The sequence below is a fragment of the Ursus americanus genome, chromosome 4 (assembly GCF_024610735.1).
Source record: "Ursus americanus isolate L20-20 chromosome 4, mUrsAme1.1.p, whole genome shotgun sequence".
Taxonomy (NCBI): domain Eukaryota; kingdom Metazoa; phylum Chordata; class Mammalia; order Carnivora; family Ursidae; genus Ursus; species Ursus americanus.
Genome location: NC_142130.1, coordinates 34,905,629 through 34,918,304, shown reverse-complemented (window position 1 = coordinate 34,918,304; position 12,676 = coordinate 34,905,629). Strand labels below are relative to the sequence as shown.

Sequence of the window (12,676 nt, the reverse complement as noted above, 5' to 3'; positions counted from 1 at the left end):
ACCTCTGGTGTGCTGGCCACATGTCCTCATCCAGCACGTCAGTGGTAGCCTTCCCGGATGCAGTTTCGCTGGCACCAGGGGCAGCGCGTGGTGTGTTCCTCTTGTCGGAGGACCCCTTTCCCTGTGTCCCAGCCCCGGGCTTCGTCATGCCGTTTTACTCCATCTGCTTTGAATGGCTGAAGGACACACACAGCTCTTGACATTCAGAGCTGGACTCATTCAGGCCTCAGTCTGTGTAATAGTTTGCTGACTTACCACAACAGGAAACACAGACTTAGGGGCTTAACAGCACAAGTTTATTTTCTCACAGTTCCACAGACCAGAAGTCCAAGATGAGACGTCAGCAGAGTTGGTTTCTTCTGAGGCCTCTCTCCTTAGCTGTCTTCTTCCTCTCCGCGCCTTCACACGGTCTTCCCTCTGCGTCTGTGTTCTAATCTCCTCTTCTTGAAGGACACCAGTAAGATTAGGGTAGGGCCCACCCCTGTGGCCTCATTTTAACTTAATTATCTAAAGACCCCATCTCCAAATATAGTCACATTCCAAGGTGCTTGGGGGCTGGGACTTCAACATGGGCATGGGGCAGGGGGAGCCCACAACTCGGCTCATAACAGCCTGCAAGTCCAGAGAACCTGAGTAGCCTCGTGATTACTAGCAGGACGTCCTACTCACCCAAGGTCTCTGGAACCTGCAGTTCTTAGCATCTCCCTCTCCTGTGAGGGAGAGGAGCCATCACACAGGTGCCCTGGGAAGTGGAGGAAGCCCCGGGCCTTGCTTAAGAGGCAGAAATTGTTAAGATGTAACAGAGGAGACTTTCTCCTGTCTATGCCCTTCCCCTGAGAAACACACACACGCGCACGCACACACACACACACTCACTCACTCAATATAGCTTGAATATTTGAGAATATTTTCTCATTTCAGCACAGGGTGGGGGAAGATAAAGTAAAAAAAAAAAAAGACATATTCCAACCTTTGCCTGTGTCCCTGGTGCCTGGCATAATGATGCCCTTGTGATAACCAAGACTTCAGAGTCACAATGTGACATGAGAACCATGCAAAATAGCAGCATCTAGATTGAGTTCCTTTATTAGGACGTTTGTGCTCAGACCCGGATGTATGTTTGCATCCCTGATATGTTTCAAGTGCAGGTTCTGGGGCTACTGTCCCTGAGGCTTTGATTCAGGAGGTGGGAATGGAACCCGCAGCCATAGTGTTTTGAGAAATACCTGCTTATAAATGGGAACAACAAGTTACCAGTAGGTTCAGGAGAGACTCCTGGGAAGAGATGAAGGCACTGGCAAGTCCTGGTCTCAGCTCCCCCACATTGTCCTGCTCGTCCCTGGGAGCAGCTCAGTGGTTCACTTCCAGGCGAGACAAGGTACTCACCCTTTTGGGCCTCTTGGTGTCAGAAGCAGGGCTATTCACACCTGGCCCTCTAGCCTCCCTCTGGTGCCAGGGCTGGTCCACTGGGAGGAGTGGCCAGGTGGGGGTTCAGGCAAGTCCTTGGTGGTTGCACTTGTGGTTAGAGAGCCCAGGGAATCAGGAGTGGCCTGGAAGCAGGTCGTGAGCACCGAGGATCTGTGTCCCTCCCATGCGTCGTCCCTGCTGCTGACTGCCTGAAAAGCACTTAGGGTAAAAGCATGGGGTTTGGAGTCTGAGAGCCCTGCACTCAGATGGTGACCCCGGGCCATTTACTTGACCCCACTATGCCCCAGTTTCCCATCTGGAAAATCGAGGCAACACGTTCCCAAAGACTTGTGTAGAGAATTAAATTAAACTCCTGTGCTTAGCACGGTGTGTGGTGTGGTAATACTCAGAGAGGAAGCTGTTTCTATTACTGATACAGCTGTTTTGTGGAGTTGTAACTGACAGGAGCGCCACATAAGTGGCAATACCTTCCCAGGCTTTGCCACTTGCTTTTATAGCTGCTGCCCGTTTCATGCTCAGATCCTATGAGGCCAGAGTTTTTTGTTTTTGTTTTTTTAAGATTTATCTATTTATTTGAGAGAGAGAGTGCAAGTGCACACATGTGCGTGAGTGGGGGGAGGGGCAGAGGGGGAGAATCTCAAGCAGACTTCCTGCTGGGCGCAGAGCCCAACGTGATGTGGGGCTCGATCGCACGAGACAGCATGGCCTGAGCTGAAACCAAGAGTCAGAAGCTCAACCGACTGAGCCACTCAGGGCCCCCCGAGGTCAGAGTTTTTATTCCTATTTCCTTGACGAAGGAAATGAAGTTCAGAGAGGTGAGGGGCCTTGCCTAGACACAAATGCCGTTCCTCTGGGAGCTTGGAAAGAATCCTCAGGCAGAGTGTGCACGGCAGATGGCTCTGAGATGGAGGACCGAGTCTGGTCACCCAGGTGCAGGGCGAGCAGTGCTGGGTGAGGCCGTGGCGTTTGCAGGCTTGTGCACAAGCGGCGTGCTGTGGGTGATGGAGACATGCTCGCCAGCAGGCTGGTCTGGGGAGGCAGGAGCCCAGGCAAAGGAGCTTCTGTCCCTGTGGCAGGAAGACAGCTGACACCTGGAGAGGCTGTCCTGCCCTAAAAGGGGCTCAGGTCTTCCACACCTTCACAAGATGGTTTCCCGATAGGCTCCTCAGACGGAATCAGAATATCTTCGCGGATGGTACAGATTTGTTCATCTTTAAACTCCGCTTTTAAATTATGTTGTTGAAAAAGGATGCAAAGTGATTTCTTCTTGAGTGCTCCTCTGGGTGGGGATGGAAGTGCTTGCCCCTTATGCAAGCCTCTCCTTATGACTCTTCCTGCAGCCCTGAGGCCCCTCCACCCCCAGAGCCCACCTGGGAAGAGCAGCAGACCAGCGTGTTGCACCTGGCGGGGGACAACTTCCGGGAGACCCTGAAGAAGAAGAAGCACACCTTGGTCATGTTCTATGCCCCTTGTAAGTAGCTGGGGGTGCTCACCGTGGGGTGAGGCAGAGGAGCGGGCCAAGAAGATCCTCCCCAGGGACCAGGGCAGCCACAGGTAGACTCTGGGCTCTTCTCTACTGTGAATAAGGCTCTTCCGGTCTCATTCCAGGCTGAGGTCCTTCAAAATCCAGGGCCTCCTTTGTCAGCTCTGCCAGGGTCTCTCCCTCTTTCTGGGGAGCCTTTCTCACATCTGTCCTAAAGCCCTCTGCTTCTGTTTGTGGCAGGAACGTGCCATAAAATTATTCAGTCTCCTCCTGTCCCTGGAATATTCTAGGCTGCCTGCTTCCCACCTGCTGCTTCCTTCCACTCCTTGGCTCCCTCCATCCCACTGGGCACTGACTTCACCTTCAAACCTTGGAATTTAGGTGACCCATTTGGCCTCTGCTTTCCTTGTCTTCCTAAGCATCCCCAGCCCAGCACCCTCCCAGACCTCCCTGACTGCCCCCCACCACATGGCTTTGACACCGTTGGGTTTGAGGCTGTGGGAAAAGCACACCACGTTCTTCTGAGCTAGCTTCCCCCTCCATCCCCGTTTTTATCAGAGTTTGAGGAAGTGACAAATGTATCTGTGACCTTTAGATTTTGTGCGTTCCATTTTGAAGTTAATTGATACTTGAACGGGAAGGCTCTTGAATTTCCCACTCTTCTGTTGCCCTTGTCTCTCTCCCCCAGGTTACAGCTCAACTTAATGGAGTGGGGATAATAAAGCTTCCCACTCGGAGAAGCCAGGCAACTCAATCTAGTCGTAAACCTGCTTGCTTGTAGCCAGCCCTCCTGTTGGCTCCCCTCCTGCCCCACTTTTCAAGTGTTAATAATCTGTAGTGTCTCTCCTCCCTCTCATTTTCTGGGTTGCCTCCTGCCTCCCTTTCCCAGCCTCAGAGCTCTGCCCTCAGGCAGCCAACATGTCCCTCTGTTTTTGCCTTTTCTTCTCCAAGTGGGAGTGGGACTTAGGCTCTTTCTTGCTGAGCTTCTCGCTGTCCTCATCTGTCCCGAGGACATGCTAGAAAGCTGAGTGGGTTTTAAGAAGTGGTCTTCCATCTGGGCAGAATGGGGCGTGCAGGACTGAGAGCAGGGGGTGTATGACCTACCCGAGGCCTTAGAGCAGTGTATGACAGAGCCCTCCCCCGCGGCCTGGGCTGGTGCTCTTTCTGTCACAGAGGTCATCCAGACAGGAGGAGCTTTCTCAGCAGCTGTGAAAGCCTGGCCGCAGAAGTCGAGGTCCTTGACCAGCTATGGGGCGGACTTCAGTACATCCAGACTAAATACTTGCCCTCAGGCACGCTCCCTCCTTTCCCCTTACCCCTTGGGCTGCTAATGATCCCCCTCACAGAGCCGCTGTGTGCTGGGTGGTATCTGGGGCCCAGGATACAAGGGAAGGAGGCATGGTCGCTGCTTGGCCTCAAGGGCCTCAGAATCTACTCTGGCAAGGAGCAACTCGAAACAGCCCATTCAGGGCCGCTCCACTGAGCGACTCAGCTTCTGTCAAAGGGCCTAACACCTAGAGTTTCCCTTTTCCTCTACTGCGTGCTCCTGTCCCTGAACTCTGCTCCAGATTCCTAAGACATGCTCAACAGGGAGGAGGATCTATTCAAAGACAAGTCTTTTAAAATTTTTCAATTGTAAAAATAATACATATTTATTTATAATATATATAGTATATAATATACTTTTATGCTTATTTATATATAAAGAACCTAATACTACAGGAAAGTCACACCCCTGATAAAAGTAGGTATGAAGTAAAAGCAAAAGCCAACCCCACAGCCTTCCCCAATCTCTCCTCCCTCCCGCCTCTTCCGTCCCTGCCCCACTTCCCACCTCCCTACCATGTCCCTTACTTCCCAGCTCCCCCGTGTCCCCCACCTCCGCCTTCCCCAGTTTCTACACAGATCTTCCTCCAGCTGTTTCATTGTTCTCTCCTGTTCCAAGCCCCCACTTTGCTCTCAGTGGTCTGGTCCTGGTGACTCCCCTTCTTAGGCTGGCTTGCTGAGTCTCTAGCATTGGCATTTTCTGTCCTGTCCTCGGTCTTTGTCTCTGTCTCCCCACTCTGGGAAGCTTCTCTAGTTTCCTGCTACACAAAGGTGGTGCCTTTTTAAAGAGTCCAAATTTAAAAGTCATACCTCTTCTGGCCCACCTGACACCTCTTGGAAACATCTTCATGCCCTTTCTAAAACAACCTCCCCTCCAGTTATTCATCTGCCTTGCCCTTTCTTTTGGGTAATGATAAAATTAGATGCACCAGAAGGTGATTAATCTGAGACCTAGATACTTTAAATTGATGGTAATAGGAATTTGCACTAGGCTGACAGTTGCCTTTATACTTTCAGTAAGCAAAGAGCTTAAAAGGAAAAATTAATAGTGATACCGGATTTGGGGGGAGGGGATAGCTTATTTCCAGCCAGCCTGACGCTATTAGGGGGCATCCATGTGCCACTCACGAGGGACCTCTAGGTGCCACGGGGATGGTGCTCTGACAAGCCTTGTCAGCCAGCACATTGTGCCCTCTGAATGTTTTGGAATGTATAAACCATCATTCCTTTATAATGTACAATTTTCATGAATTTGAGCTATTCTTCCTCTGCTCGGTCAAATTAGAAAAGTGTTCTTATAACTGCCGTTGAGGCAGTTAAAAAATCGTCTGTTAGTATCAGCCACAGGTGAGGCTGTGCTAGGCACTCGGTCGCATTCGGCTCTGCTAGAACCCCTGAGCAGCCCAGCTCTCTTCTCTATGTCTGCGGTGGATGCGGGGACAATCCCTTGACTGCCCCTCCCCATCACTGTCCACACTGTTCCAGGGCCAGCTGGCTGCTCCATCAGCCAGGCCATGTGGGTGGTCCCGCCCATCTCAGGAACTGGCTCAAGCACTACATTCATATTAAAGTTGTAGCCTGGCCTTAATTTGGTTTCACAAAACTCTTTGAAATTCCAGTCATTATTATCTTATTTTAAAAAGAGAGAAAGCAGATGAGCAAAGCCATTTCTGGTCCCCGCCTTGGCTGGCCCGACTGTTTGCCAGCCCTCCCCATGGGGCATTCAGCCTCTCCCACCTGTGTTTTGATCAAAATTAATTACCAGTGTCAGGGGAATCCTCCCTCAGAGCAGTTCTGTCTCCTGGCAGTTGTGTTCAGTGTCTGGGGAATGGTTGGAAGAAGGGGGCTTAGGTTTGGATCAGCTAATGCTGAGGGGGGGCCAAGAAAGGGGGTCTGTCGTGTCAGGTGACAGTAGCAGCACAGTCACACCCAGGGCCTCTGGAGTTACGGTCCTCGTCCACTGTGATAAGCCTCTTCCCTCAGTCAGGAACCCGGGCCCTGAGGAGCTTCGGGGACTCGCTGTAGCTTATCGTCCTCTCAGCCTGACCTTAGCTCTCCCGTCCCTGAATCCAAGGTTCAGGTTGATGGTAGAGGCGAGGGTAGAAGGATAGCATGAGGACCAGGGGCTTGGTTTGGCCACTTGGTCCAGGGTGGGGATTTGCTGGGAATGGAGAAGTTAGCAGCGGGACACGAGCGGTGGGGGCTCGGGTGGAGTGGTTACTCCTCCCTCCACCTTTCCCAGTCCCGTTTTCTCAGTCATGACATGGACAGATGTACTGCTGTCCCTAGGGAAGGAGAAGGGGACTTTGTAACAGGCTCAGAGAATCCTGAGCATACATCCTCCTTTTCCAAGCCCCAAGCTCCCCTCTCTCCCCTAGCTCCGAGGGCAGCGCTCTGTGGAAGGAGCTTGTGGAGCAAGACCACAGTAACCCTCTCCTCCACCCCCAGCCTCCTCGGGTGTATGATGGGAGGATGTGGGGTGGGAGGTCCCGGGGCAAGAGCAGACCCCATGTGTGCACAGGAACCTCCACAAAGCCCTTGTGCTGACAGCAGACGCACAGGGCAGTGTTTGAGTGGCAGGGTTGACACGTGGACCCTGACAGTCTGGTGTGCAAGGGGTGGGAGTCACATGAACCCCCACAGTTTGTTGGGTGGAGGGAAGCTCCTGGAAAGGCTTCTCGGTCGGTGCCAGGAGGGGCCCCCAGCTCTGCAGCCTCCCGTGCATGAGCGACAGTCGATCCTTCCCCTCTCCCACAGGGTGCCCGCACTGTAAGAAGGTCATCCCACACTTTACCGCCACCGCCGACGTCTTCAAAGATGACCGAAAGGTAAGGTACCCTTCATCTCTTGTCCTGACTCTGACTTTGCTCTGCCCTGAGTTCCTCTACCTCCCTCCCTTCCATTCAGGTCCCTTTCCTGAACAGACTCTGCTGAGATCAGGGAATTCCTGGGAACCAGGACATTATTTTCATAAGGCAGGATAGGGCAGCTTGAATTTCTGCTGTAAAATCAGCTAAAAGGGATACACTGAACTGTTGCAGTCCTTCCCAGGAAGAGGGTTGGTAAAGGGGTCATCTATTTATTTTTAGCGTTTGAATCTTTTTACAGTAGGATTTGTAGTCATGCATTACTTATATAATTGAAAATACCAATAAAAAATATCCAACAAAAGTCAACTGGAGGTGGCCAAGGTGGGGAGGAGAGCAAGACCGTCTGCAGAGCCTCGTCCCACCGAAGTAAAAGGCTCCCGTGGCTGCCGACTGATGAAGCATAAAATTAACAAGCTAGAACTGCAGATTGGATTAAAGTGTGGGGAGAGGGCACCCCCAGGCAGCTCCCCAGGCAGCTCCAGCAGCCAGGGCAGCGTGGACTGCTACCAGGTGAGGGCAGTGTGTGACTCCAGGGCCCAGCAGTGGTGTGGCCCGGGAAGACCCTGGAGCTCCAGCTCGGTGCAGCTTGGCTGCTGCTGAACTGTGTGGCTTGGAGAAGTCCTATTGACTCTCCCGGCCTTGAGTTCTCTTCTCTCCAAGGTTGGGGTTCTGTTCTAGATGGTCATGAAGACTCTTCCCAGCCTGGGACTCTGTTGTAGGAAGCTGTCCCCCAACAGGCCTCAGAAGCGTGCTCATACACACCCAGACCTGAAGGTGCACACATGTGCACTGGGTGAGATCCTTAGGTGCAGCCAGGGCAGGCTGGACACGCACGCCAGGAGGCACTGGAGTTAGCCCTCGGGGGATGGCAGTGATGGCATGTGAATGCTGTACGGGGACAGCAGGTCAGAGGGAGCCAGGCTGGGGCACAGGCACATGTGTGGGGAGGGGGACAAGTTCGGGACTCAGACCCCAGGACCCTTTCCTGGACTCAGGATGTCCTGTCGTCACCCACAAAGTCTGGCTCTGCCCTTGAGGCTTCCTTCACCCCACCAGGAGGGAACATAAGGACCAGAAACCTTTTCTCCTTTGCCTGCCCCTTAGCCTGTATCAAGAGGGGCATGGCAAGAAGGGGCTTCCTGTCTTCCTCCTCCCTCCCCACCCACCCTCCTCTGCCACCCGGGGCCAGTGCATACGCAGGAGCTCCGGGGAGGTCCAGCACAGCCCGGGTGGCCAGTCCCAGCAGGACTCCCTCACAGTCTGGGTGTTGGTTGGTGTGGGGAAGCCTTTGCTCCCTGCAGCCAGCATGGGACTGGCAGTCATTGCACACTGACTCCCATCACCCCTCACCTGGAAAACTCTGGACAGACAGGAGAGTGGCTGAGGTGTGGGGTCTCCCTGTCCCCTGGCTGCTCAGGTCTCCATGGCTACAGGATCTGTGAAGGGATCACCTCAGTCCAAGCAGGTCCAGGCTGGCTGTGCCCATAGTGAGCAGCCAAGGGCCAGTCCTCCTCTTCCTCTCTCCCATCAGCTGATGCACAGGAACTCCATTTCCACGGGGCCCCTCCTTCTCCGAGACGCCAATATGCCTTCCCTTAATTATCTCAACTTGGGCCAGTAATGTTGCTGGCCTTTTCCTGAGGTCATTCCCTCTGTCTATTATTTCCTCTCTTCTCTCCTTCCAGCTCCCTTTATTCCAAGCCAGAGATCACCCTCACTCATTTCCAGGAACACATTTAATCTCTCTGTCCTTCTCTGCCAGGCAGTTGGCAGACCTGGGGTTCCTGGACATGGCTCTCAGTAACACCAGGGAAGCATTCGCTCTCGGCCTGGGGGACTAAAGTTACTGGTGTCACAATTGCTGGATGCCATCCTAGAACGGTCACATTAGAAGTCTAGGGATGGTTCCAGGAATTTGTAATTTTTTTTTCTTTTTCCTTTTTTTTAGAGAGAGAGCAAGCAGGGGAGGGGCAGAAGGACAGAGAGAATCCTAAGCAGGCTCCTCACACAGTGCAGAACCTGACATGGGGCTCGATCCCACAACCCTGAGATCATGACCTGAGCCAAAACCAAGAGTCGGATGCTTAACCGGCTGAGCCACCCAGGCGCCCCAGGAATTTGTAATTTTTAAGAGCTTCCTCTCGTACTGGCCACTGGCTGGTGTTTGGGGACTGGTGGCCCACCCAGCCCTCTCCTACTCATGAGGGATCCAGGCCCAGAGAGGAGCTGTGTCCCTTGCCCAGGGACACCCAGCCGTGGGTCACTGACAGCCAGAACAGAGTCTCTTGACTCCCAGTTCTCCCGGACACCCTGTGCTGCCACCTCTTAGCTAGAATTGTATTTTTCCCCCAGAAGCCAGTCTCTGTTCCTTCCCCAATCAATATGCAGTTTGGTTGTTCACTTCCATTTTCATAGCCAAAGTCAATACTAGCGCCTGCAGAGATTTATTTTACTGAATCAATAAAGCTGCATGAGGCAGCTCATATTTCCGCCGGGGAGCCTCCACCCCTCCCAGGAGCTTACTGGGGAGCTTGAGCAGTGGACACACTGGCTGGAGAGAGGGCTGCAGGCTGCTCGTGTGGGAACCGATGGCGGCAGGGAAGGGGCCACAGAGGACATGGGCCTGAGGTGGAAGGCTGGTGGGTAGAGGCAGGGGTCAGGGTACCACTGGGCCGGCAAGGTGGGGCTCATCTCCCACTGCACATCCAGGTGTCCCCAGCCTGGGGCTCGGGCTGGCCAGCAAGGTGTGAAGGTCATCCCGGGACAGGCGCCCCGAGGAGAGGGAGCTGCTGTAACTTTGGCCACGGTGTGTGTGTGCTCTTGCGTTGACAAGGCTGTCTGGCCGTCAGAAAGGAAAACTCCCTGAGGGTAGGCACCTTATTTGTCCTTGAGTTCCCTCCAGTCTTGACGCCTGAAGCCTCTATAAATGTTGACTAAATGAAGGAACAGTAGTATTTGATATTTTCTGAAAACTCCTCTTCCACCGATGCTTGAGAGCATTACGTCATGTTGTCCTCTTAGTAGCGTAACCAAGTAGGTATTCTCCCATTTTACAGAGGAAGAGATTGAATCTTCGAGAGGTTAGAAGTTTCTCCCAAAGTCGTCCAGCTGGGAAGGGGCAGCTTAGAACCAGATAAACTGGCATTGTCACAGGTCTCCCAGAAGCAAACTCAGGTTCTGGGACTCGTGCGTAGGGGGTTTATTTGGGAAACGGTCTCGGGTTACAGCCTCAGGGACGGTGGAAGGGGGAGCGGTCAGGAAAGGAGCCCGTTAATGAGCAGATCAGTGCATGTGTAATTAGGTTCAGTCCCTGGAGACCTCACCAGGGACGGAATCGTCTCACCCAAAGGTCAAGGAAGCCAGGGGACATGTCCTCAAGCCCCATCCATCACTGACCTTACTTGGGTCTCCCTGCAGCCGAGAATTCTGGGTGCCAGTGGCAAGTGTTTGGCCAGGGGGTCCTGGCAGGATACCAACGACCATGGAGCAAATCTAGAAGTGAGAGTGCACTTCCGGTGCGGTAGTTCAGTCAGTGTAAATCTGGAGTGGGTGTGAGGGGGCAGGCATTTAGGAGAAATTGGGATAGGTGAGAAAAGGTTTATTTGCTGTCTTCTTTACAGAGTCTAAGCCGCTTCTTTTAGAAAGAGCCGCACTCGACTCCTCTCCTGCCATAGAAATGGAGTGTGGAGGAGCCTTTGCAGCCAGAAGTAGCACTCTGTGTATGTGGCTGGCAGCTGGTTTAGGGGATTCTAGTTTAGGGGATTCAAATAAATACATGTTTTTAATTAAGTCGATTTATAAAACTATACACTATATTTCCCACGGCTCCGGGGCATGTATACAAATTAAATTCGTAATTTAAAGCAGATGCAGGGAGAGCAGCAGCCCGGAGCAACCCTCATCAAGCACTTTCTCAGCCCAGCCGAGGAGCCTTGGCCCCTCACCGGGGGCCAGACGCAGACGGCTGCGTGGTGTGCGCCTTCTCCCCTGGGCTGGGCCCCAAGAAACGGAATGCTGAGGACAGCCAGAGGAGCGTCTGCCTCGTGTTTCTAAATAATTCAGAAAGCCTTTTAGAGGGTGAGCGGGGCTTCTCAGAAGCCCGCAGGGGCCGCCTGCCAGCCCAGCGAATCGGGCTCCGTGCGGACGCCAGCAAACGGTTTGTTGAACCCGCCCGAAGGAGACAGCTGGCCCTCCGCTCCAGCCACATGTTGCCTGTGGGAATGCAGGGCAAATGCCATCAAATCTGGCTTTTAAACAGAAGCTGGAGAGCCAAACTTTTATATAAAATCTTCTGGCTCTTTTTCTAGGTTGGCAGCTAATTCAGGTTTATTTTTTTTTTAAATTCTATGTGGGCCAAATAGAACAGGACTGAGAGCCAGATATGGATTGTGTGCAGTGAGTTTGCAAACTCAGCTCTAAGAAGTCTTAGCGTACAGACGTTATGTAGCTGAAGTGGGAGGGAAGCGCGAGGGCGGGGGAGGGGCAGGCGTGGCCCGCTGGGGACCAGAGGACAGGCTGCACCTCGCTCTTCACTCCGTCCGTCCTGAGCAGTGGTCCCACTCCCCTGGGCCCAAGGTCAGTGACCAGCAAACGTGACTGCTGGTGGCCTGCAGGATTCTTCTACTTGGAAAGGGGGCCTCCATCCCCATGTGAATAACCCGTAGCCATAGAACCATGTGGCTACTTAATAATTTGTGGCTATTTAATAATTTGAAATTTCAGGCATGGTGATAGTTCAGTCAGAATGCCTTAATGGGCCCTGGTTCTCAGAGGCCACGTGCTCATTACCCTCTCTGGTCCTGGTGTGGGCTGGTCCTCCCAGGCCGGTGCTCCCTGCTCGGGCCTTCATGCACCTGCTGCCTCCTCCTGACTCAGGTTGTAGATCAAATACTGTCTCCTCGGAAAGGCCTTCTTGGCCATAAAGCAGCCCCTCTGGCTATTGTCTTCTTGAATCACCCTCTTTTAATTTCTTCAGAGCATTCACTGGGCTCTAAAATGATCTCACTTGTTATGTGTCTATTAACTGCCTTCCTGCAGTAAGAATGGCAGTCATTTAATGGCTGGACTTTTTCAAGGTCACCGCTGTACCCTTAGCACATAGCAGCGCTTGGGTAAATGCTGCCTGTCATCGGGGTCTGCGCTCCCCTCTTCTGTAATGCTCGTGTATGGTGTATTGCCATTAAGCAACCCTCTCCCCTCCTTCCCTGCTTTGTGACCCTCAACAGAAAGAAGGTTCCCCAGGTCTGCTTTATACCCTCTTCTTTTGAAAGAACAATAAATAATAAGGGAAAAATACCAGCTTATGGAATTTGTTAAACGGGCGGGAAGAGGCCAGTGGCCAATTTGGGAACCTCCTTCTGACTGAAAACTGTTTGCTTTCGTCATGCTGAACTCTTCAGTTTCCTGGAATGTGCTCCCCTGGCTGGAACTTCTTTCTCCTCCTCCTTCAGGCCACTGCTCAGATGGCAAACCGTGCAGAGCACCTTTGTGCCCCTCCCCTTGGCACCTCTCCATCACTTCACACCTCCTGTTGTGCCTTGAAATTGTCTCTGTCTGACCCCTTTGATCA

The 12,676-nt window shown here is 52.8% G+C and overlaps 1 protein-coding gene across 1 annotated transcript in view; it reads left to right on the top strand.

The window, feature by feature from the left end:
• PDIA5 (protein disulfide isomerase family A member 5) overlaps window positions 1-12,676 on the top strand; it is a 91,771-nt gene that overhangs the window by 77,639 nt on the left and 1,456 nt on the right. The window contains exons 14-15 of the mRNA XM_045812514.2: window positions 2,769-2,899; window positions 6,995-7,065. Coding sequence (XP_045668470.2) covers window positions 2,769-2,899; window positions 6,995-7,065 — 202 coding nt within the window. The remainder of the gene's footprint in view (window positions 1-2,768; window positions 2,900-6,994; window positions 7,066-12,676) is intronic.